The 27,051-nt window shown below is 40.4% G+C and overlaps 1 protein-coding gene across 1 annotated transcript in view; it reads right to left on the bottom strand.

Annotated features, from left to right (window-relative positions):
- Positions 1–27,051, bottom strand: part of FAT2 (FAT atypical cadherin 2) — an 83,337-nt gene that overhangs the window by 14,476 nt on the left and 41,810 nt on the right. Inside the window, 19 exon segments of the mRNA XM_044281172.1 lie at positions 905–1,050; positions 1,215–2,016; positions 2,453–2,650; positions 2,733–2,876; positions 3,607–3,744; positions 4,253–4,467; positions 5,087–5,473; positions 5,710–5,943; positions 6,419–6,572; positions 7,915–8,111; positions 8,245–10,752; positions 10,755–12,290; positions 14,249–14,459; positions 14,783–14,857; positions 14,859–15,059; positions 15,780–15,919; positions 16,809–17,019; positions 17,470–17,781; positions 17,963–18,024. Of these exon segments, the coding sequence (XP_044137107.1) occupies positions 905–1,050; positions 1,215–2,016; positions 2,453–2,650; positions 2,733–2,876; positions 3,607–3,744; positions 4,253–4,467; positions 5,087–5,473; positions 5,710–5,943; positions 6,419–6,572; positions 7,915–8,111; positions 8,245–10,752; positions 10,755–12,290; positions 14,249–14,459; positions 14,783–14,857; positions 14,859–15,059; positions 15,780–15,919; positions 16,809–17,019; positions 17,470–17,781; positions 17,963–18,024 (7,871 nt within the window).

The raw sequence follows: 27,051 nt of genomic DNA on the forward strand, positions 1-27,051 counted from the left end.
GTAAAGGGTGGGACATATTTTCGCCCCAGAATGTCACACTTTGGTGGGCCATTTAATGAATGCAGTTAGTTAAAGGGGTTCTCTGGGAATTCACATAATAAAATGGCTGAAAATTCTTAACTATTACTTTATTATAAATACATTCCCAAATACCTTTCATTAGTTATAATGGCTTGGGAACAATCATCAAGGGGGGGAAATGCCAGCCGTCCTATTAGCACACACAAAACCTGTCATAATCACGCAATAGGACAAGTTAGAACACTGAGCTAAAGAGCTTCCTCAGCCTCCTCTCTGCTCTGCTTGTTAGGGATTATGATCCTGAGCACAGCTGATATGATCTTCAGCTGAATCTCTGTAGTAATGGAGTTTATGAGAAGACAGTACTCTGAAGTACAGAGAGGATAGACAAGCCAGCCTGCGGTAATGTGAGACTGTGGTAAAGGAGACTGTGTGTAAGTGCTGCTGCTCATTAACCTTATCCCTACCAATCCGTTCTCTGAACTTCATTCCTACGGAGATTCAGCTGGAGATTTTATCAGCTGTAATCAGGATCATGGTCCCCAAGCAGAGCAGAAAGGATGATGAGGCAGCTCTTTAGCTCAGTGCTCTGAAATAACTTGTCCTTTTCTGTGATGAGGATCGGTTTTGTGTGTACTAATAGGATGGTGGCCATATTATTTTCGCTGATTATTGCTTCCTAGACAAAATGAGCCATTATAACTAATGAAAGGTATTTGGGAATATATTTATAATAAAGTAATATTTCAGTATTTTCAGTCATTTAATTTTATGATTTCCCAGAGAACCCCTTTAATTACTTGAATATTAACCTGAATAAAGTTTAAATGATACTGTTTCATGCATACCGCTGATGCATTTACAGTACAACATCTTAACTTACCTCCAACAGAAAAGAGGATGAACCATTAACTTGCATCAAAACAGACTGGGGTTGGCGGGTCTTAATATGTAGTTTGACTTTCCATCCTCTGGAGACATTGTGGCGGTAATACAAAAAACTGTGGCTGTCAAACCGCAAAGCTGTACCTAATGATAAAAGAAGAGGGATACATTAGATAAGACTTTAGACATTAGCAGACAATTGATCTGTTTTCCTTGTCTTCTTGATGGAGAGCCCAAAATAACTGTACAGAAATAGTTACATGCTCCCTTCCATAAAAAAAAACAACAACATACAGTAACAGACTTACTGTTACATATGCAGACTTGTTGTAGACTATACTGTGGTGTAATAACGCTCAGTCGAGCAGTGCTGTAAGAGGATAGTACTGACTGGTCCAGCTTTATTACTTCATGGCATGTGCGGCTTTTGCACTGGGCTCCATGACAAGGCAGGTAAAATATGTTGTCGATGTGTAACCCCACAGACTGGTCAAGCTCATGTCTTGCTGCATGGATTTTCTCAGAAAGAATCTGAGGACTTGCATATGAGTTGGAACCTGTTCCAGTCACCAAAACAAGGTCCAAAGACTCCTCATCCTTCTGTAGACTGGCCATCTGAATCTGTTGGCGGTCTATTGTTAGAAGGTTCCCAATGAACCTTTGAAAACTTCGCCAGTGGTCACCTATGAAGTCTCCTGGAGATAGGTTTTTGAAACGTAAAACCAATGCTTGCTGAAGAGCCTCCTCACTAAAACACCATACATAGATATGTACAAGAGCTGTGGATGAAAATGTCCCATCAGTGACTGTCACATTGAAGAAGTAATGTCCTTGGTGAAGACTTTGTAGTGCTATAACTTTTCCATCTGTTATCCCTACAGAAAAAAGGCCCCTTTTCCTTTCATCTTCAGCCAATCTGTACATTAGTGTGTCATGGAGATCCTGGTCTGTAGCATGAAGCTTGCCCAAAACACTGCCATGGAAAGACACTTCACTACTGGTGATGAAGATTTCTAGTGGCAATACTGTAGGAGGGTGTCTGCTTTGGTCAATGACTTGAATACTGATAAAAGTGGATGAAGAGAGATGTGGGGTGCCACTGTCAGTAACCTAAAAGAATAATTAGAAAAAAGGGATGGTTACTTCTTTTAGAAGTTCAGTTTTGGATACATTTACATGCTTTTGTTACACATATAGGCTATAACATTGGGTCCTATAATACAACTTGTAAGTGCCGCAACATAGTCAATAGAAACCTCACTTGTAAATGGAGGACACATAACTCATGGATTTCTATTTGAATGGCACTCTTGAAAAAGTCATCACTGGTTTTAATATAGATGACCTTGCAGTCTACTCAGCTCAAGCCTTATGTTTTATACAGCCATATTACTTACAGATTTGTCCATTGAGAGATTAAGACTGTTGTTCATGTACTATGCTGTGAATCTAGGTTTATGTATCATGTTATCGTTATCTTCTAGCGATTTATAAAGAAGGGAATTGTGGTTAATTATGTTTTAAAACATTATGAACCCATTCTTACCTGGATCTTTAACAGATATTTCTCCTTCAGAGTTCTGGTGAGAAGTGATGTTGTAGATAGGATTCCATCTTGGCTGATATGAAACACATTCTTCTCATTTCCTTGAAGGATTCGGAAGTTGAAGGGAGGTCCATGTTTGGGGGAATCCTTATCTGTTGCAATAAGTGTCATGACACTAGTACCAGCTGGAGAACCATCCTAAAGAAAAATTGTGATGATTAAACAAAGAAAAATCTGAAAACATTGACAAAGAAGCTTATATAGTGTTGGTGATCCATACCTGAAGTACAAGACTATAGTTGGACTGTAAGAACATGGGAGGGTTGTCATTCACATCCAGTAAATGTACATGGACAAGTGCTTCACTGAAGAAAGATGGAATACCATTGTCTGTAGCTTGTACCACGAGGGAATATTTGGATTTCTAGTAACGATGAAAAAATAGGAACAGATTTACATATTAGGGGACCCCAACAGTTGCTGTAAGCAGTGCCTACATTCCATTCTGCTGCTGAGAAAGGGAGTGCAAGCATGGGAAATGTGAACTACCTAGAGCTACTCCCTGTTGCATACATTCTATCAGTCTTTAATTAATTCTTGCAGTCTATGTATACCATTTTATGTCTTGTATGTCATGATGTTTATGGTCATGTAAAAACCCCTTGTACATCACATTCACAAGATCAGTTTGCCTATGTCTCTTTTTAGATTAAAAAGAGGATTGAAACACAATGTAAGAGAGAAGAGTAACATTTCCTAATATGCACAGAAAACGATGTTTTAATGTGATAGAGCAGGGATGCACAACCTGCGGCCTTCCAGCTGTTGCAAAACTTTAACTCCCAGCATGCCCTAAAAGCTCCAGGCTGTCCAGGAAGGCTGGGAGTTGTAGTTTTGCACCAGCTGGACGGCCGCAGGTTAGGCATCCCTGTGATAGAACATTCTATATAGAAACAACATAGCATGTTAAGAGTAAATTGAGGAGAACCGAACATACATACTTCAAAGCTAACGTAACATTTTGAATCAAACTCTAAAAATAACCTGTAGAACGGAACTAGACATGCCCTGCATATTTCTGTGCTTTCTGCTTAAAGTGATTCGTTTTTGAAGTCAGCAAGACAAGTTCAACCACTTTGTGGGAAAACGCTCACCTTCTCTCTGTCCAGTCGACTTAAAACTCTCAGATCTCCTCGCTCTGGGTGTATTGAAAAGTGGCCAAGAGGGTCACCTCTCACAATCTGGAAAGTGACTTTATTATTGTTTGGTCCATCCAGATCCGCAGCGGATACCTATAGAAAATATGTAGAATGAAACTAATCTTATATATAATACACATACACAACACAATATACGTTACAGTATGCCTAGTCACTGCCTCCTACAAGATCAACACACTCATCTCCTGCTATAACTATTTCTATCAGAGGTGTAACTTGAAGCTACTGGGCCTCAATGAAAAATATGTAGCTGGGTACTATGGGAAATTTATAATACTGGTGTCTTATGTGACAAAGGGGCCTTTGACCCCCTCAGGCACCAGGACCTGGGGGCAACTGCTGACTCTGCCCTGCCTATAGCTACACACCTCATTCTAATGATCTAATAATTCCCTCCCCAGGACTTATTCATGGCGTAAATAAAGGCTAAAAACACTATGATGTTCAGAACCTACTGAAATGTCACTATGGAAATGTGCGTTGTCTTAAAATGGCATAGCTGGAAACCCAAAGACAATAACATCATGCGTGGCTCTGTTATCTTTAGTGTATACTCATTTTAAAGACTCCCCTTTCTTACCATCACAATTAGATCACCCACAACTGCATCCTCTCTGATTTCGGCCTCATATTCCTCCAGGTTGAAGATGGGCTTGTTGTCATTTACATCAGTTATGTTCACCACAAGGACTGTTACATCACTCATGGGTGGAGAACTTGCCCTTGTACCTTCGACTGACAGGTAATACTGATGCTGAGATTCATAATCCAACTTCTTGTTCAAGTATAACTTGCCTGTAACAGAAATTAGTGTATAAAAGGGATTGCCAAGTATCTGGATATAATTAGAAGTACATTGAACAAGTAATGACATCATCATGGATAAAAGGTAAGAATTAACGTAGTAGTGAAAAGTATTGGGTATGCTAAATTTGGAAGCACAAATCCAGTATTAAAGGGGTTTATAAGATTAGATAAACAGTACACTGCAGCTTTCTTCTAGAAACAGCACCACTATTGTTATTTGGCTGTATGGGATATTGCAGCTCAGTCCCAGAAAAGTGTTTGGGGCTATGCTGCAATACCACACAGCTACATTGATGATAACTGCAGCATTGCTCTCACTGAAGTGAATGGGAGCAGGGCTGCATTTACCAGCTCTGTACAATACACAATGGACAGGGCTGTGTAGTTCTGGCACCAACTTTCGGCACTAGGGCTACTCTGATGTTTGTGGGGTTCAATGGTGCCAGTAGTTTTACTCATTTACAATATGAAGATTTTGCCTAGAGGGAGAGAAGAATTCTAAGGCTGGTTCCTGGAGTACGAAAAATAAGTTGTCCCTCCATGAATATGAACAGTCTCTAGTCATTCTGAATCTATACAGTACATCTCATCATGCAGACTACTCTACCTGTATCGTGCAGAAGGAACATCTTATTTTCATTCCCACTCAAGATTTCATACGTGATCTTTGCTTTGTCCTCCAAATCTTGACTCAAGTCTGAAAGATTCAGTAGCTCTGACCCTACAGCCTGGTCTTCTGGCAGCAATATAAGCTTTTCAGGGTTCCCGAAAACTGATCGGTAATAACTCAGAGACACTACAGATACCGAAATGGGTAGACATGTTGAAAGTGGACGGGGCAAACCACGGTCTGCTGCACAGATGTTCAACTCAATTACTTGGTCTTCCATATTTTCTAGAGGCTTTTCCAGATATACCACTCCAGTGTTTTCGTCTACTATGAAAAGTCCATTGGCAGAGGTTTTGAAGTAATATCGAACTTCAGAATTTAAACCTAAAGCACAAAATCCACAAAACAGTTTACCAAGAAAAATATTGTACTTGCCCCAATGTCACCAACTTACATAGCTATTTGGATCACACGCGTATGTGATGTAAATTATCATAAAGTAAGCTAAGGTTATTCAAGCAAGTCATGTCTGTTAATCCTACCAAATTCCATCCCAGAATTTGCCCACCAATATCTCCATTTTGACTCCCAAGTACAGTAGCATAATTATCTTGCATTACCTTCATCAGGATCTCTAGCAAAAACCACTGCAACTGGAGTCTTCAAAGTAGTATTATCAAACACAGTGACGGAGTAGTGATCCAAAGAGAATACAGGGCCGTTGTCATTTACATCTTCCAGATACAAGATGATGTCTGCTTGACATGACAGTCCTCCTCCGTCTGTGGCCTTTGCAAGCATGTGGTAAGAAGCTTTCTTCTCTCTGTCCAGTGGAGCCAATGTTGTAAGCTCACCTGTTGTACGTAATAAAAGAACAAGTGCTTGAAGCTTAATGTAACACAGATTTGTCAAGGGGTATTTTCATATATTTATTATACTTATGTATACATTCCAATAACAAGTGATGACAATTTGTGGAAAGCCAAGGATTTACATTTTTTACTGCATTGCACCATTGCCTTCCAAATACTGTGCCAAAGGATGCTTGCAACTTTCAATCTTGTGAGTGGTAGGGGTCTGTGGAGTCAGAGCCAAATAGATCAGAGTGACTGTCTAAACTGGTTATATGCCATTTTTTGCTATAAATGGATTGACCCAAGAGAGTAATTTCCATAGTTTGTATTGAGTATTGGATGGAAATTAAAAGTAGACAGGATGGCATTTGTCAAATTAATGTTTAACTGACTTTGGATTGTAATTAACCATACATAAGTTATATAGAAATGAGTCAGATAAAAACACAAAGCAACAGTATTTGGTAATACCTACCAGTATATGGATCCAGTCGGAACTGATCATCTCCAAGCCCATAAAGTCTATAAGTGACCATGGCATTGTGACCTAGGTCAGAGTCTTTGGCTGATATCTTGAGGATAAATACACCAGGGGGCGCATCTTCAGCTACCCTTGCTTGGTAAAGCATCTGATAAAAAGAAAATTATCTTAGTCTCTTTATATTTTCCATGGAAGCAATTCAACCGTTTCAGGAATGTGAAATCCCAAACAGAGCTGAATAGGAGCGACTGTTCTGTAATGCTGGTGTTATTTCTAGATCAGTGACGACTAGGTGTCTCCTCCTTACTGAGAGGAGCCAGTTCCTCAGTGCACTCAAACAAGACACGAATCGAGATGCTGCTGCTTATCAGGGTGATCAGAGCATTGATCTACCCCTTCATGTGCATTTCTTCAGAAGCAGTCTAAACAATAAAGATCTTCTTATCTAAGTCAGTGGGGAGAGTGATGAAAAATGTGGCATGACAGAACCATAGTAGTTTTCGTCTTTTAGAGGTCTTTCTCTGTAGCAACATTTATAAAACCTCAGCCCAGCTACTGTAAATTAGCTGTAATTCCCTGTATAACAGTCTTCAAAACTCAAGAACAGAGGGGCAGAGCATTATCTTGGCACAGCACAAGGCATAACATGGTGCATATATTTTGCCTGGAAAATTCCTTTAAGACTAATTTCTTAATATAACTTATTAAAAATATATATTTTTTCTGCAGCAATTCTGATCTAATTTCATTACAGAAGTAATGAAAGCATTTGGGGTGCTATGCTGGTAATGTTTTTTGTGACTATATAAAAAGTTCCAAATGCAAAAGTTCTTGTTGCCAATTTGATTTTTGGGGGCAAAACTGGGGACAAATCCCTAAAATAGCAGACATAAAACTCACAATTATAGTTCTCCTACCTTAAAGGTTTGTTTTTGGCAGACCCCCTTTCTGGCTATACCTGCAAAGAGAAACATATTTACCTGCTCCCCACCATTTAGTCCCAGTTTCTTTTCTCCCTGCACATGGCTGCCTCTGTCGGGTTCCCCACTGTTAACTTCTACTTTGATGCCCCATTACGTCACATGACTAATTGACATGATGCAAGGGGGCTAGATCACCGTTCCAGCCAGACATTGGTTGCAGCAGGGTCAACGTAAAAGTAGGGGAACTCAGCAAGACAGCCGAAGCTGGGGAGAAAACAATCCGGGACCCAGAAATAGGGAGCAAGTAAGCATCCTTTCCTTTGCAGGTCTGCCCAGAATGAGGAATCTGCCAAAATAGACAACCCCTTCAAAGGTCCTTTCTTGCTTTTATGTAAAATAACTCATTCACAAAAAATATTACATTTTTAAGACTGGAAAAATCTAATTCAAGAACTACTCTGGCACATCAATGTAAAACAATACTCTGTGAACTAATTTATAGAAATATACTAATATTATATTGTTTCATTAACACCACATACTGTATTTACCACATCAACCCCTTACCTGACGACAATGAGGACTATTGTCATTGATGTCCAACACAGTGATTTCCACATCAGTAGTAGTTTGAAATTTCCCATCAGAAGCCATCACACTCAAAAAATGTCTCTCTGTCTCTTCCCTGTCCAAGGGTTTTTTGGATGAAATTACCCACTGGTTCCCAAGTTCATTAATGCTGAAAAGGCCAAATGGGTCTCCATCTGTCAACAGAACATTATAATTTCTATTGAAAATACATGGAACATATATAGATTATGGAGACAGATAAAATTTCCATGCACTTTAGAAGGTTTATATGATGAAAATTTGATTGTGGAATGTGAAAATGCTCACCTGTTATGTAACATGTGACTTTCCTGTTGCTTTCGGTCATATCATTGTCCCATGTCTTGATGGTTGCTATAACTTGTCCAGGCTGGCTGTTTTCAGCTATAGATCCCCGATATATCTGAGAGGTGAACCTTGGAGGGTTATCATTATCATCAGTGACTGTGACCTCTACTAGTGCTTCTGAAGAAAGACGTATTTTTTTGCCTTGATCTGAAGCCACCACATAAAAACGGTATACCTCTTGTTTCTCACAGTCAAGCTCCTTAAGTGTTGTGATCCAACCACTGTCAGTATCGATGGTAAATAAAGTGTGGATCTCATTGTTATCTCCTTTCAGACTGTAAAATACTATCCCATCGTAGCCTGTGTCCTGGTCATTGGCAGTAACTTGTATGACAGTAGTTCCTGCAGGCATATTTTCCACTAATGAAGCTCTGTAAATATCTGCTTCAAAAACAGGTTGATTGTCATTAATGTCTTTCACTTGAATGCTCACTGAGACTAAACTCACCAACTCTTTCCCTAAGTGAGGGCAGTTAGCCTGAACATCTATGTGGTACCATTTGGTTGTTTCATGGTCTACACCTTTCTTCATAATCACTGCTCCTGTGTGCTTATCTAAACTAAACACCCCATCTTTGTTACTTTCTGGGGTGGTTCCTTCTACCAGACTGTAGATTATTGGTTCTGCAGCTGTTGCTTTCACCAAACCCACTTCTGAACCTGTGGGCAGATCTTCAGATGCTGAAAAGCTGTATAGTGCTTCTGTAAACTTTGGCAAAGTGACCTCTGTTGGCACAATATGAAGATGAACAGGTACTAGTGAGCTCCAGTTGGGTGGTGCCCCATCCTTTGCGATAACTGTAAAACTAATATCTTTGTTTTCTAATCCAAAAAGACTTTTCTTTGCTATGATAGTACCATTGTAAGGATTAATCTGAACAAGATCTTCATCATATTTAGCTATAGAATATGTGACATCAGCATTTTGCCCTTCATCAGCGTCGTAAGCTACCACCTGAATAATTGGGGTTCCTTTACTAAGGTTAGATTGGACAGATAGTACATACTCATTTGCTATGAAAACTGGAGCATTGTCATTCTCATCTGTCACAATAATTTTGACTGTGCAGAAAGAAGCTCTTCCTCCTCCATCTGTGGCCATGATTTTAATAGCTATAAATCTTTCCGTTGCATTCTCCCGATCTAATTTTCTCAAAGTTGCTATATGGCCATTATTATCTATTGAAAACATTTCTAAAGCCAGTTTATTAATTATCATATATTTCACAGTCCCATAAGGTCCATCATCAGGATCATTTGCTCTCACTTCAACCACTGTTGTTCCTATTTCTGCATTTTCCACAAGTTCCACCTCGTATACATCCTGTTGAAAGGACGGGGTATGCTTATTTGCATAAGTGATATTGATATATACTGGTACAATATCCCTGTAGACACCATCTGATGCTGAGACTTGTAAATGGTAAGACACATTTAAAGTGCTTCTACACAGATTTGAAAGGGCTATAACTCCAGAAGCTTTGTTTATGGTGAAATGTCTCTGGTGATTGCCAGAAAGGATCAGATACTCCAGCTTACCAGCATCAATGTTATCCATGTCAAGAGCTTGGACTTTGACCACAATATGTCCACAGTTGGCCAGTTCACTTACATTGGCCTCATACTGCTCTTGCCTGAATTTTGGAGGGTTGTCATTTACATCAGTAACATTTATGATAACCAGAGCATCTGAGTACAGAGGAGGCACACCATTATCTGTAGCCCTCACTTTGAGATGAAACTGACGGGTGCTTTCATAATCCAGCTCTTGGGCAGTGGAGATTTCACCTGTTTTGTGGTTTATATGAAAGAATTCATCAGCTCCTTCTGTGTCATTTCCTATAATATGATATGAAACCTCTTGGTTTTTCCCAGAGTCTTGATCTGAAGCTAGAAGTTGAATGACAGCTTTGTAAGGGGGTAGTTTTTCCAGGACATGGCCAGTGTAGACTGACTGTGAGAAGACTGGTGAGTGGTCATTAATATCCTCCACAATAACTAAGATCTTTGCTTCTGAAAAGTAACCCAAGGCTGAATCAGTAGCTCTTACAGTTATAAGATGATTTGGTTTCGTTTCATAGTCCAATTGCCCTGAAACACTCAGGGATCCTGTCTTAAAATCTATGCTAAATAGACTAAGGGCCTCATTCTCAACAATATTATAAATCACACGGAACCCTTCTGGACTCCGAGCCTGGACATGTAATATAGGAGTATAAGCTGGCACATTTTCTGGCACTGTCACCTTATAGTACAGACTCTGAAAAATTGGGTTTGATTTGTTTCTGACAATGATGACGACTTCTTCTTCAGCTTGCAATGCAATTTTACCATGATCTCTGACAATGACCTTGAGAACATACTGATTTAATGCTTCATAGTCAAAGGGTTGTTTCAGAATAATATCTCCAAGTGAAGGATCAATCCGAAAATATTTGTAATCTTCTTTAACTGGTATGTCAGATCACTATTTTTCCCAAGGTCTTTATCTATAGCTGACACCTGGAAAATAACATCTCCAGGTTCTAGGTCATCCTCCATAGCTACATAATATGGGGTGTTAATGAATTCTGGAGCATTGTCATTGATATCTTCTACATACACCTTGACCCGACTTTGAGACACACGGGGTGGATTTCTACTATCTTTTACTTCCACCACCACCTCAAATTTGTCTTGATACTCTCTGTCAAATTCCAAGCCTTTAGTCTGGAGGAGTCCAGAAGATACACTCATCTGGAAATGCTCTGTACAAGTAAGAACAGAGAAATAAACTGGCTCATTTAGTTGGTTTCCCACCACATCTACCACTGTTAAATCCAAGATGCGAGAATCATTTTCCGTAACATTGACTGTATAAAGTGGATGATCAAATTTAAGGTTGGTTCTTTGCATTTCAGTCACATTAATTTTTACTACTGCAGTATCTTGGAAAATCCCATCCCAAGCTTTTACTGAGAGTTCACAGTAAGAATTTAAGATTGAAGAATCACTTACAACAAGAAGACCATTGTTGGGATCAATTGAAAATACACTATCTGTGTTGCCTTCTGAGATGCTATACTCCACATTGGAATCTTTATCTTCAGCTGAAACAGTGAGAAGTTGCATTTGGTTATAAACTGGTAAGTATACAATCAGTTCATACACATCTTGCAGGAATTGAGGTGGGGAGTCATTGACATCAGTGACCTGGATGGTAATCTTGGCTGGCTGAGATGCATACAAACTTGGATTTCCTGAGTCACATACATGTACATAGAAAGAAAACTGTGTGGTCTGCTCATAATCAAGCTCTGCCACTGTAAATATTGTTCCCATACTTGGATTGATATTAAAGTAATTACGCATTTCATGGTCTAGTATTTGGTAACTCAACAAAGCATTGGACTCTGTATCATTGTCAGTAGCTTGAATAATCATAGGAGTGAGGTCCAAATTGGTCACCATGCTTCCAATGGGAGCATCTTCATTAACTTGACCAAAGTAAGATGTTTGTGAGAAGACAGGGGAGTTATCATTTTCGTCAATGACGTAGATAAAAACTGTTGTGTCACTAGAAAATCCAAGGGAGCTATAACTGCGTATCTTGAGTTGGTAAGATGAGGTTGTTTCAAAATCCAATCTTTTTTGAGTGGTGATGATTCCTGAATAGCAATTTATGTAGAAGACGCCTTCCTTGTTCCCATCCTTGATCTCATAATTGATGGAGGAACAGCTGGTTGCAGAAACCATAGCGACAAAAGAGCCAATAGGTACTGATTCACTTATCTCCACCACATGTTCTGTAGAGATAAATTTTGGTGGTGATGCATCAGTTGATTTGACTTGCAGGTTGACTATGGAAACATCTTGAAGTTGTGGAGTGCCTTGATCTACAGCAAGGATTGTCAAGGAAAATTGGCTTTTCATAGCTTGTTCCAGTGCTTTTGCTAGGGTCAACAGACCTGAAGAGGCATCGATATTAAAATATCCTTCATTGTTACCTGTCAAGGAACAATAAATAATGTCATGCATAAATATTTATTTGTATAAAAATGAAAAAAAAAAAATTTGTTTTACAGAAGCAACATTGTCTTTGTCCATGGGCTGTACCTGGTATTGAGGAGCACAACATTTAAAGTTCTCCATGGCTTAAAATAAAATAAGTCAATTACTCACCAAACATATCCACCATTGTTCCAATTCTGACACTCTGAGATATCACTAGGGAAGGGCATGTCCCTGGGTGCTGAAAGCCAGTGGGTGCCAAGAGGTCATTTTGTCTTGGGTAGGCTAATTCAAGACAGGGCTAGGTCAGCAAAATTAACCTTTGGCATGGGAAAGCCTAGATATGGCTCTGCTGACACTTCATGGTCCCCTGTCGATCTCTGTTTCCTGATCCCTTTCAACACACAGAAAATGCCCACTCAGGCCTTCAATGCCAGTGATAGGCTGAGTGGGCATTTTCTTGTGTGTCAAGAGCAGAGACTGCTGAGGAGTCATAAAGCATCAGAACGGGAGCACCAGGGGTACGTTGTGGTGAGTATTGACTTATCATTTTAATCCATGGTCTATATACCGTATATATAGTATATATATATATATATATATATGCATATATATATATCTATTTACAGCCACATAACCCCCTTTGTTTTACATGCAACTATGTTTTTCTCATATTTACATAATAAAAGTATATTGTTACCAACGAAAGCCAGGGTCTGAATGTGGCAGTGCCTGGTATTGCATCTCACTAGAATGGATCTGAATTGCAGTTCCAGGCTGAGCCGCTGTGCCTGAGTAAATAATAGAGTGCCGTGGCCATTTCAATCAGCTGATCGTGTTTGGACCCCTACCGAAAGTACAGTCCTGCTACATGTCCTTACTTTTTCTTGCAAGGCTATAAGGATTAGGCTTGTTGTTAAATTAATCTGCGTACCTTTCATAACTGAATATTTATTCTACGCACAATAAACTGTGTGCATGTTTCGTTTTTATAGGCATGGAGTGGCATTGGTATGGCACAAGTGAATAGTACTCGGCAGTGTTGTACATAGAGAAGTAAGGGCCGCATAGCAAGGATCAAACCAGGCCCCTAACACAGGACAGAAGCGTTTACGCCTAATAACCCCTCAATGACCCTTGGGCTATTTTTTCCACTGCCTCATTTGCTCAAAGTTGTTCCTTTAGAGGGCAGAGTCATGAGCAAGTTTTAACCTCGAGTAGAAGAGAGGATGATCAGAATTGGGCCCCCTCTTGCCCTGGGCCCCATAGCAGATGCATAGTCTGCCGCTATGGTAGTTACGCCCCTGGTACTCGGCTGATTACAAGACAGGAATGTCAAGTCAGCAGTCTTGAACCTATTTACCATCCTGCTCTCACCACATTCTTGTGATAATAAATCTAAGGTCTCAATCAAGGAAGGTAGTTGTTTATCCAGTTTAACAAACTATTGTTTTAATCCGGTCAGTGCATTTGTGTGAAGATCCAGAATATATGTTTTAGACAACTACTGACAATTATACTATAATATTATAAACTATCGATTGAGTCTCCACAAGATACAGGGCTCAGAATTATTAGCAATTTGCTAGAAGGTTCCTTGAAAATAAGATGATCACAAGTTTGGCCCTCTGCTGGAAACCACAGTGATTAGCTGTAATCTGCCGGTAACCTGGCAGCAAGTACTTCTGTTTAATTCCTCTGCCGCACCACCACAGGAGAAATGATGCATTGCATAGTGCAATTTGGTATTAGAGACTTATAAGTGTAATGCATGTATATCCTGGGTCCTCCAAAGTGAGAAAAGCTCTTTGTAGGTTCAACTAATTAATGGATGCTTAAAATGGGGAACCCTCCACTCAGAATGCCTTTAAGGGTATCTAAGATTGTTTTTCTAAACCACTCATCTAAATAAACTTTAATTAAAACGTCACTGTAAGTATTTTGGAATATCCACCTGACTGTATGGAGTATTGGATCTTGCCATTAAGTCCTTGGTCCTTATCTGTAGCACGTACTTGCAGCACCTCAGTTCCTGCAGTTGATGAGTCAGAAACAGTTCCTTCATACGCAGATGTAATGAAATGAGGTGAATGGTCATTAATGTCTTCTACCTGAATTGTCACTCGTACAAAATTACGCTTGGTTTGAGCTTCCTGATCTCGCACCTAGAGGAGAATGAAAATGCACATATTAGTTATACGAATCTATGGTCTACTTAGAATATGTTTGTTATCATCAATGGACGCTGCTCTGTCAGCGTGGTCAAACATCGTGGAGATGTTTGTTTCATTCAAGTGCTATTGTGGCCTAATGTGTGTGACCAAAGACAACAAAGATTACAATGCAATTAAAGGGGACATGCACATGTTTTGCATAGATTGCAGGTAAGCCCTCAGAATTATTTCTCTGGTGGGCGCATGGCAACTTAGTCTAAAGCTTATAGGTATTTAGTACAGCTGGTAGGTTTTTGTGAAACTGTAGTACATACCATAACAGTTAGAATATGAATTGGCATTGACTCATAGTCCATCGTCTCTGTGGTGTACAAGGCACCAGTTTTAGGAATCCATCCTGAACATTTTGGAACTTCTTGGGTCTGCACTACCTTGTATAGTGTAAACCAGACTCGTCCCACTATCATCATCTGTCGCATTTACTCTCTGCACCTCCGTACCGAACTGCACATCCTCTGGAACTTGAATTGTGTAGTGATCCTGTACAAATTCTGGACGGTGTTTATTAACCGGAAGGACATTGATGTGAACCTATGAAGGAAGTTTAGTAAATAAACCAGATTACAATGAGGATCTTCTATTCTATGCAGAAGATCAATAATTTACCATGTCAACAAATATGTACCTGCAGATTAAGGCCTCTTCATAATGTAAACAAGTATGTATACCGTATAAGCATTTGCTGATTCACAAACATTTACTGAAGAGTTGTAATTATACTAATTACAAAGAGGATGATAGGCTTCATCCATAATTTAATTCTTTTGAAAACATTGGCAAGCAATCATGTAGGGCTTGGCTGGGACCTTGCACCCATAAAGGGAAGAGTATAGTAAGAATCTATTACTACATCCATATATTGCCACAGAGTGCCAGTTTGTGTATCTTCCGATACAAGGTCATTGCTATGGATAAGCCTGTTGGCTTGGTGCAAGACAGTAAGGACCTGGCCAAGTATATTTTCATATGCCTGCTGGTTTTAGGGATTTAGACCAGTACTGCAGGATGTATGAAATGTCTGAAATATTCTTCCAAAATGATTTTCAGGTATGCTTGAAAATGTGGTTGGAAGGTGATCATAGACAACTCCTACTAGAAACCGGCAGGCTTTGGTCATGTATAACTATTATTTCATAATTGCGCAAAGAAAAATAATGCAACTGTTTCATCTTTACTGTATGTTGAGGTTTTTAGTAGTAGTAAAGCTGGAGACTATATACAACAATATAAAATGACATAATAAAAGATTACCTGGGTGCTTATTGAACGGGAACCATCTGTGACCTGTACAGTAAGGTTATAGAATGATTTTCTTCTTGACTGCAAAGGCTGAGCAATGAGCAAACCACTTGTGCTCTTGTCGATGTCAAAGTCTAGGTCATTGTTGCCTCCTTGAAACAGAAATTTAAAAAAAAGTTAGTTGTCCTATTGAGCTTCTTCTGAGGAAGGTGTATATCACATTTCTATACTGGTTTTAAGGAATCATGTATAGGTATTTGTGTTTCATGTTTGCAAGTTAATTCTTGCTATGTCCATACACTTAGTTTTGTTATTATCTCAAATTATACCAGTGATATGACTCTTTAGGTGTATACATGTCATAGGTTGGGAGTTGATTAGACCAATTTAGAAGTAAATGTCTTAGAACATGCAAATAAATTAGACCCCAAAGACCAGTGAGCAGAACTGAGTAGTGAGTAGAACTGAGATGACAACTGCACTGATTAATGCATAATACCATAAATATAGTTGTTCTGTGGATCCCTAATTCATCACACACCGAACTTTATGGACTCATACTGTAAATGTGTGACACTTATTTCATATATGTACTGTATGAATACATGCACACATACATACATAGGAAAAATCATGGCATGTTCCATAACATGCTCCCCTAAAAGCACCATGGGTGTAGCTATAAGGGATACAGAAGTGGGTAGCAATTGCACTCAGGCCCCGCAGCTCCTAAAGCAGACACAAGTACTATAAATGTTGTATGGCAGGTGTGGCCCTGTCACAGATTTTTGCACTGGGGCCCAAGAGTTTTAAGTTACGCTGCTGGTGGCACATGAACTGTGCATGGCTTCGTAATATGAAATTGTAGGAAGATTATGTACAAGCTACATGCAATAGCTTTACCTTCAATGAGCTCCAAATTCCAGTGTATATAATTTTAGACATATAAATGAATCCATTAAATTTAACTGAAATCTGTGGAAGCCACAAAAAAGCCATCTTCCTTGATTCTATACTAAGTTAAAAAAAGGTGAACTTTACCTGTTATATCAAACCAACATTGACTGTACATCGGTTCTGTACTGATGAGCCCCAACATATGGTTCACAGGATCGGTTTCCATAACTTCAAAAGCAAATTGTGGCTCATCAAATGCTAGTGATTCATCTGAAGGTCCTGGATTTTTGATCCACTGTACGTGTAATCTCACAGTGGAAGATCGAGAGGGATTACCACCATCTGTAGCTTTTACCTGGACAAACAAAACAAACAAACAAAAATATTTAACTTTGAAGCATTGGTGCTATACATTCTGACAAAATTCATGTGGTCAATTCCAGGAAATTGAATAATAAATTATTTGTTTGATGATTCGATTTGTTTTTATGAAATAGTGTCAGACCTGTGTATGGGTTGTGTCTGCTATTGCAATGGAGAATGGAGCTCAATACCATCCACAAGTCACTGACATTTGTTTTTCCAATTTAGTTCAAGCTCTCTAAAATATGGTAAATGAAACAGCCATAAACCATTAAATGCATCTTTCTCAAAGCCTATGACAGGTCAGTGTTCTTTGATGTATCTGCATTTCAGATGGATAATTATAGGGTCTAAGAAGAAGTGATTCCTAATATGATATTTTGTTGGAGGTAAAAAATGCGTTTGACAGAGCAACACTGTTTCTCAAGATTCCCTAACTTACCGTCAATATGTTATACTCTCCAAATGAAAATGAAGCAGCAGATGAGATGACACCAGTGTTGGAGTTGATAATAAATTTTTCTTCATTTTGTTCCAGAATACTGTATGTCACTTGGCCATTAATTCCTTGGTCTCGGTCCATAGCTATAAGTCTGTAGATGGGAGAAGGTGGGGACGAGGTAACACGTTCTGGAAGCTGTACAGTGAACAGTTTCTGGGAGAATGTTGGAGTATTGTCATTTACATCTAAAACGTTTATGACAACACGAGAGAAGGACTGAAGAGTAGGCACCCCATTGTCCGACACTGTGACCTGTGGGAAAGGCAACATATTGATTATAATCCTAACCTATGATATAAATTTACAAAGCGAATTATAACATTTAAAAAATCCACATAAATTACTTAAAAACAGGGCTCATATAAATATCAGAGTGTACATGATTTTACTGACCGCACATTAGAATATTATGTAAGCCCAACCAATGTCCTACCTCAAGAATGTGTTCTTCACGATTTTCTCGGTCTAGCTGTTTCTCAGTTGTAGAAATTAAACCTAAAAAGATAATTATAAAATCTTAAAGCTTTATGATACCACCTTGCGGTAACCTGACATTGTAACCTGACATTTTTTATGAATAAAACATAAAGTTACCTGAAAACTCTTTTCCACTGCATGGAACCAGCTCAGATGGATATTTTTCACTAGACCATTTTGCAGATAGCACTTGGTACCTGGTAGTTTTTGGAACCCCATCTCAGGAAGTCCCAAGTGAGCCAAGCAAGTACCATGAAGGACACATGACCAGTCTTGCTGACTAGTGATTGGTCTTAACGAATTGTCACAAATCAAACTATATGGTACCAAAACCAAGCAGAGAAGGATAGAGCTGGTACTATGCAGTGAAAAAGGGGTGTATAAGACAATGGTTTCCAACTTATGGCTTTAGCTGTTGTGAAACTGCCAGAATGTCTAGACATACATAGCCTTGCTGAATTTTTAGTTCCGCAACAGCTTGAGTGGTTAAAGGCCATGGCTCTAAAATGCGGCATGCTACTTAAAATTTTCACTAGCTCCTTATCATCAGACTACAAGCTGTCAGTTTGTAGTCTGTTGCCAAGGATACCATTAAGAAGACTGATTATGAACTTGCATGTGGTAAACCTCAACTGAATCCTTCATAGAGTCTGCACGTACCACAGTGGCAAGAATACCGATACATATCACATCCTATGGTGCTTTGTATGTCAGAGCTACAAATGACAATAGTCATAATAGAACACATTGAAAAATACTATTAAGAGATGACTAATAACACATCTAATGACCATGAACCTTCTAAACAATAATTTTCAATCTTAAATTTGATTGAGGGTACAAGTTCCAGTTTCGAAAGACTTAATGGTAGTTGTCCAGCTCCATGTTAATTGCTCCTAGATTGGGAAATAGAGGTCGTCTTTAAAACAAAGTCTACACAAGCTGTTCTTCCTTTATGTACAGGTACATTACACAGTCTTGAAAGGACACAGCTGTGTGGGAGGGGAGCATTGAGCCTACAGCAATAGTGAATAGCTGCTCAGCATTGTTAGCGCGCAACTCGTGTTGGGACAGGCAGAAGGAAGGATCAGCTGGGTATTGTTATTTGTTAAGCAGAACCTTTCACCAAAGGTTGTTGGGCTGTTTATCTGTGTGAAAGAAAGCCAGGAATTTTAGGGCTTAACCTACTTCATACAGGATAGGCTATCAATGCCAACTTGAAAAAAGTTCCCCATGGTATAATGTTTACTATTACAAATAAATAGTCTGTAGGTGCTGGGTGCAGACAAGCAGAAAATAGCTTTGCCTAACCCCAAATATTCTCCTTCACAAAGGAACCATCAAAAATGTTGGCACCAATTCACTGTAGGTTCCACACTTTATATATTGTGTGAAATTATTTACTTCGTACAGCTAGGTATGTTAAACATGTAACCTCTTGTCTACTTGCATCTTTAAGAGGTTTGCATTTACTTGGATTAAACATCTGCTAATTGCGTTTTTAGGAATTTTGTTAGGGTAGCCGTAGGTTAACGGCATACAGAACTACTGTAGATAGCATCCACTATTCATGTTCAAGCCCACCACAAACAATTAAGCCCCATATTGTGTGCATTATGCCCCTTCTTCACAGTCACTTTTTGGAATATTCCAGTGCTGTAACATCACTGTATTATCCCTGTACTGTGACATCATTGTTTGTTCTGTGCTGTGATATCACTGTGACCACTATGTGCACTATTGGCATAATTGCTTTACTGTGACATCACTATGTGCATTTTTGCAGTACTGTGACATCACTGTTTACATAGCTGCTTAGCCGTAACATTACTAGATAAATTTAACACTATGTGAATTATCTCTATGATGAGATCTCATTGTACATAATTTCCCACCACTGTGACATCACTATGCTTATCATTCCTATGTTGAGAATTTATGAGTTATTCCTTAGATATATCACTATCTGTATTATCTCTATGATGTAACAACACTGTGAGCTTTGTCCCTGTATTATGACATCCCTTTGTAAGATATTCCTGTGCATTGGGGAAAAGACACGGCAGAAATGAAGACAATAATAATCATGAGCTTTTCATGCTCTGATCTTACTGTTGAAGGTGGTCACGTCTTGCTATGGGGCCCCATGTTTAGTTGCTTGCTAAGACCTAGACCAGAAGACTCCTTGATCCAATTAAAGTTGTACAGTTTTTCTGTCTTTTCATGGTCGATACATAAAGTGCAATTATATTACCCACTTTATATTGTCATCATGGATGGGTGTCTAATGATGTAACTTTTAAAGGGGTTGTCCAACCCTTTATAATTGATGCCCGATCCTTTGGATAGACTATTAATATCAATAGGGGTCTATAAGTGAATGGAACAAAGCTGTAATACTCTGCACTGTTGCTACTATAAGTACAGTCCGGGCATTGCTAGGGTCTCAAAAGATCTGGGGCCCAAGCCCCAATGCATATGGCCCAATTCTCTGAGTCAACCAAACGCACTCCCCCAACCAAACCCCCTTCCCCCGGAAAACACTAGCACTGAAGACATTTTGCTGTACTTGCTATACAGCAGCACGTACCGCTCACATCCAGTGCCTCCCAGGTAACGTCTTCTCTGATGTAGATCTTCTCTGTCATCATCTTCTCCATTTGGTCCGTACAACTTCTCTCAGCCGTGCCTCATCTCTGTACAGTGTCACACACGGACATCTTAGCTTCCTAACATTCCAATTATTGGAGTCCCCACTGTTATCCTGCTGCTCGCTGTACCCCCCAATACCCCCAAATACTATTCTGAAGGAAAATGAGCGCCCCCCATAGTAATAGTGCTCTTTATAGTCCCAATAGTAATTTCCTTCTAGAATGCCCTCATTAGTAATACTGCCCCCTACAGTGCCTCCAACAGTGATAGTGCTCCCCAAGAGTGCCTCCATTAGTAGAACAACCCCCCAGTATTAATAATGCCCTTACAGAGCCAACAATAGACATAAGACCCCCTATTGTTCCCCCAGTGGTAATAAAGCTCTCTACAGACCCCTCAGTAATAATAAGGCCCCCGATAGTGCTCTTAGTAGAAATAATGTGAATCTATAAGTCCTCCTATAGAGCCCCCAGTAGTAATGAGAACGCCTAATGTCCCCAGTATTTATAATGCCCCCTGCTGTTATAATACTCACCCTAAAGTGCCCCAGGTATGTATATCACCCCTACTGTTATAATGTTCCCACAGTGCCCCCAGTATTTATATCGCCCCCTAGTGTTATAATGCTCGCCATGAAGTGCCCCCAGTATTTTTAATGCTCCCTGCAGTGCCCCCTGTAGTTGTATTCCTCCGTTTACTGTCCTCAGAAATTATAATTCCTCAGCCCCTTCACCACAGAGTCCAATGTAAATAACATCACACCATCTCTCCAGCCCCCTCCAATACAAAGTCCCATATAAATAACATCACTCTCTATCTACAGCCCCCTTCAAAATACAGTCCTATGTAAATAACATCACACCACCCCTCCAATATACAGTCCCACGTATATTACTTCACCCCCTCCCCAGCTGCCTTCAACCTACAGTCCCATGTAAATAACATCACCCCCTTCCCAGACGCCTTCAACCTACAGTCCCATGTAAATAACATCACACCCTTAATATTCAGTCCCATCTAAATAACATCACCCCCCCTGACACCTTCAACATACAGTCCCATGTAAATAAAAATCACCCCCTCCCCAGCCACATCCAACATGCAGTCCTATGTAAATAGCATTACCCCTCAACATTCAGTCCCATAAAAATAATATTACGCCCTCCCACAGCCACCTCCAACATGCATTCCCATGTAAATAACATCACCCTCTCAACTTTCAGTCCCGTGTAAATAACATCACTCCACCCACTGTCCATGTAAATAACTTTCCTCCCTTCAGCCCTAACATAGAGTCCCAGTTAAATAACTACAACTCCCAACATTGCTCTGTCTCTCACACTGAATAATCTACCCCTTCACTTACCTCTCCTCATGTACAGACCTCACCACAGCTTCTTCCCAGGACTTCTCTTCACTGCTGAGCCATCCTCTCCTGCACTGGTCACATGATGGTGACATCATCGCAGGTCCTTTTCAGCTACTGCATTAAGAACTGATCACATGGACTGTGATGTCATCACAGGTTCTTCAGCTCTTGCAGGGCATGCAATACAGTTGTATCTATTTGGCAGGTAGGACATTCAGGGCCTGGGCCAAAACATCAGGGGCCCAAGCCCTGAATGTTTCAACCTAGCAACGCTCCTGGGACCGATCTAAACAATGAAGAGTCTTCAGCATCCACATGAGCACCATGGCCCCTTAAACAGCTAATCAGTGGGGTTGTTGAGAGTCAGACCCTTACCAATCTAATATCCTAAAGACAGGTGATACATTTTAAGGTTAGATAACCCTTTAACATTGCATGTGAAATTGATATGGGTCGTTTCCATTGACTTCAATGTAGATAAGCTGCATCAACATACACAGCAACATACCACGGACAAATGCAGTATATAAGGCTGAGCTGGAAATACCCTACTTCAGCCAATAGACAAAAGTGGCACAGTTTCTGGGAAAAGAAAATCATAGTAATTTTCCTAATCCCTTTAAACCCCTTTAAACCCCGGCTAACAGTCTCTGTAAAGGCTTTGCTGGCCAATGTGAACTATGGTTTTATAAGATATCTGTACAGCAAGTGTGCTGTCACTTTAAAGGGTGACATAACCAGTCAATTGAGCTTGTGACTGTCAAAGAGCTTTTAAATTACACAACTACAGTACATGGTAAACATTATCACCAGTGAAAAGAAAGGCCTTCAGATAGAGGCTTTACAGGGCATATGTTTAATCCTTCAGCAGTTGTCAATATACAATGTATTCACAATGTTATGTGTTACAGTGGTCAACGTTGAAATTATAACACCAAGAAGGACAAACTGTAAGGTTATACAAATTGAGAAAGTAGCAGATGATCAAATTTCAAGCACCTAGCTCCAATATAGGTCATATAGGAGGGGCATAACAGCTAGATTTAAAGCAAAGTTGCTATGGGGCCACGAGACCTAAAAAAATCTGATAAAGTCATACGGGATGACTGCATGATGCCTTCTGTTTGTCAATGTGCCAGTTATCACCACTTGTTGCAAACTGAGAGGGACAGAACCTTGAGAGACTTTGGTTTATCACTCAATGTTGTGTGTCCTGGTGGTTGGGAGAACACCTCTGTATGGACGGATTGTTTGATTATAAGAGTGGAATGTGGTGATCCATTCTGTACTACAAGTGAAACTGGATGTGCCAAACCTAGGGTGGCAAACAGTGTCTATACAAACTGTCAGAAGTTGTTTGCACGGCATTGAGCTACAAGACAGATGTCCAGCTACAGTCTATTATGGTGCACAGCAAAATGGCAATGGAGGCTGGAATGGAGGTCTATGCTCTTCAATGATGGGTCTCGCCTATGTCTTGAATGCAATGATAGCCAGAGATTGGTCTGGAGACCACATGAGCAGAGGCCTTCACAAGAGAATGACACACTAGTCCTACTCCAGGAACTATGGGGGTAGCATAATGTACAGTAGCTGGACCCCTATTGTCTTCATTTAAGGTACACTAACATTGATTTGGTAGTGGAACCAGTGGTAACAGCCATTTCTCCAAAGTATCCCAGGGCCCATTTTTTAACAGGACAATGCCAGGCTGCATATTGCTTGTGGTACTGTGAGCAGCCTCCATGACCTAAACGTGCCTACCATGGCCTGCAGCATCTACAGACTTGTCTTGCATCAAGCACATCTGGGATATCAACTGATAACATGCTAAGTTGTGCAAGTGTGTGTATTTCTGCGCGTGGCGCTCATCCTCAATACTGAATAAATCAAGATGTTTTGAATATTTTTTTTTCCAGTTTTTTTTAAATCATTTTATATCATTAACATATCTATCCATCTTGTGATTTCTATAATTCCATAATTCTAATAATTCTATAATTCCTTCTTGGTGTTACAATTTCAATATTTAGGATTGTAAGATAAAACATTATCACACTATTTACCAAAGTTTCTGCTAAGGTGACCAATCCAGGCAGGAAACTGAAAACTTTACGTTAAATATCTGTGAGTGTGAGAATTTTTATGGCTCATGCATATGAGTATATTATGGTTTCATAACAGAGGTACTGTATAATTTGGCGGTAATTAGAGATGAGCGAATCGAAGCTGACAAAGTGGAATTCGATCTGAATTTCAGGAAAAATTCGATTCGCACCAAAGCCAAATTTCCTTGCGCTTGATGGTAATAAATCTCATTTTTTCCTAAAATGGCTGCTGCACGTGTAAGGACATGGAGAAAGAAACTCTGGGAAGGCGGGATCACCCATAATGCCATGCATGCAGTCAATCAGCAGCCAGCCAGCAATGTGATGTCGCAGCCCTATAAATAGTGTCAGCCATCTTAGATTCTGCCATGTTCCAGTGTACTTAGTGCAGGGAGAGACGTCAGTAGGCCCTAGAGACAGTGCTAGTAAAGACTTCATTGTGCTAAAAAAAATGATTTGCAAGTTCAGGGAAAGATTATTGAAGGTGTAGGGAAAGGATAGGGAGGAATCATTCCACAGCATTTATGTAGAACAGGGTTCAGTAGGGGAGGTTACAGCCTGTGTAATGGGAACAATCCTATTACACCTTGCTGCACTGACTGGGGACCCAGATTGCTATTATACAGCTCTGTAATTCCAGCAAACCATTCTTGTTATTGGGGTGCAAGTGCTGTTTGCCCTTGCGCGGTGCAATTATATGTTCTAAAGCATTTTTTCGCTTGTATTAGTGGGGAAAAAAGGGCTTATTAGCCGTTGTGTGGTGAAGTGCGAAAATTACAGCCCTTTTTGTCATGTTTTAGTGGCAAAGTGAAATATATTTGCCGCTCAGTGGTGCAGTTATATGTTCAAGAGCCTTCATTCCAAGTGACATCAGACACCCCAGCCAAGAGTCGGTAGGTTCCTCTGACACGACGCTTAGTTGGCATGGCCCGGGAGCAGGCCCTGTGCCCTCACCTGTCCTCAACCTGCCTCTGTCCTTTTCTGTTCCCTCAGCCAGAGAAGTATTGTATGCTGTGGGCTCAGCTCCACTATACAGTTAGGATGAGCTACTAGAAGACATTCAGCAGCTACTGGCCAGGCAAGATGTGGAGGAGACATCCGCCGCTTCCTCTACTAGGCGGGCAAGTAGTGATGAGGAGAGTGGCGTGCAAGCTGGTGTTGCGAGCGGTCAGACTCCTGACCCAGAGACAGTTGAGGAGGGCATCAGTGATGTGCAGACAATACTCAATGATGATGATGTAGGCGATTGCACTTGGGAGCCAGGTGACGAAGCGGCTTAATTTTTTTTTTCTTAATATAATAATGTAATATTATAAAATCCAGTGTCTCCATGATAAATCTGCAGCGTGGGGGCCCCGTGTGGCTTCTGCACACTTTCAAAATAATCCTTCAGCGGGGCGAATAGATGCCGGATGAATGGGACGCTCCATAACCTTCCCAGGAGCATCTGTCAGGAGCAGCGGTTCATTTCTGAGACGTCCGTATAGTGCGGGTGGAATCCGAAGACTCTCTCCATCTCTGTGCCCCACAGGATGTCCTCCTTCTCATCCATGATGACTGGGAACTCGTGATGTTTTCCCTGGCGAAGAGACCAGGAGCTGGTAGTTATGGTTTAAATCTTGATGAACTTTGCGACTCTTCCGGGCTCCAAGCAATCTTGAAGCTTTGTCTTCTCATTGTCTGTAGCTACTAGAGGCCTGTTCATGCCAGGCAGGTTCCCCCAGAAGCATCTGGCTCGACGAACAGCCGATACCACACTTGCGTCAATCTTGACAGGATTCGTCTCCAGGTGGAGAGAAATAGTTTTTGGGAAATCTTTCTCCATAGCAACCATGTTCTCGAATAACCAGAAGACTGGCCAATTCTCTCCTGTCTTAGGCAACACATTATTGAGTAACCGTGTAATGTAAAAAAACTTGTCCACTGACCCCATAAAGGCTTTTCCGGTGCGGGTTAACCATAGATAAGTCATTACAAGGACTGCCGCCAATTATCAAATTGAATTGTCCCCATTCTTCAATCTGTTTCCTAGTTATATTCTGTATGTCGCCCACATATACAATCTGCCCTGGATGGCATACCCGGCCTATCGTAAAGGCGTCCTCACACACCTCTGATGCCATATATTTTTCAATGTTGATTCTAAGCTTTTTGAGAACCAGTAATCCTGTCTGTTCTTTCCAACAGAACCCTAGCAATCAAAAGTCTCGCCAAGAACATTATTTTAATCAAAAGAATCCTTTTATATTTTGGACATTCTACCTTGGTGAGGTCACTCAGTACCCAACATTCCACCGTAAACGGAATCTCAACTTTCAATTCCCAGATAATAATATTATGAATTGCCCCCCAATATTGTTTCAACTCTATACATGACCAAAACATATGCAAGTGATCCGACCCAGATAAATCACACTGTGGCGAATTAGAAGTATCCCTTAACCGCCTCTGGACTGCCGAACGCAGGGACGCGTCCTGGAGGTGGTCGATTCATTCCTCCTGGATGCATATACGCGTCCTCTCGCGAGACGCGAGATTTCCTGTGAACGCGCGCACACAGGCGCGCGTTTACAGGATCGGAAGGTAAGCGAGTGGATCTCCAGCCTGCCAGCGGCGATCGTTCGCTGGCAGGCTGGAGATGCGATTTTTTTTTAAAACCTAACAGGTATATTAGATGCTGTTTTGATAACAGCGTCTAATATACCTGCTACCTGGTCCTCTGGTGGTCCCTTTTGCTTGGATCGACCACCAGAGGACACAGGCAGCTCAGTAATAAGTAGCACCAAACACCACTACACTACACCCCCCTGTCACTTATTAACCCCTTATTAACCCCTGATCACCCCTAATCACCCCATATAGACTCCCTGATCACCCCCCTGTCATTGATCACCCCCTTGTAAGGCTCCATTCAGA

The sequence above is a fragment of the Bufo gargarizans genome, chromosome 2, assembly GCF_014858855.1.
Source record: "Bufo gargarizans isolate SCDJY-AF-19 chromosome 2, ASM1485885v1, whole genome shotgun sequence".
Classification (NCBI taxonomy): Eukaryota; Metazoa; Chordata; class Amphibia; order Anura; family Bufonidae; genus Bufo; species Bufo gargarizans.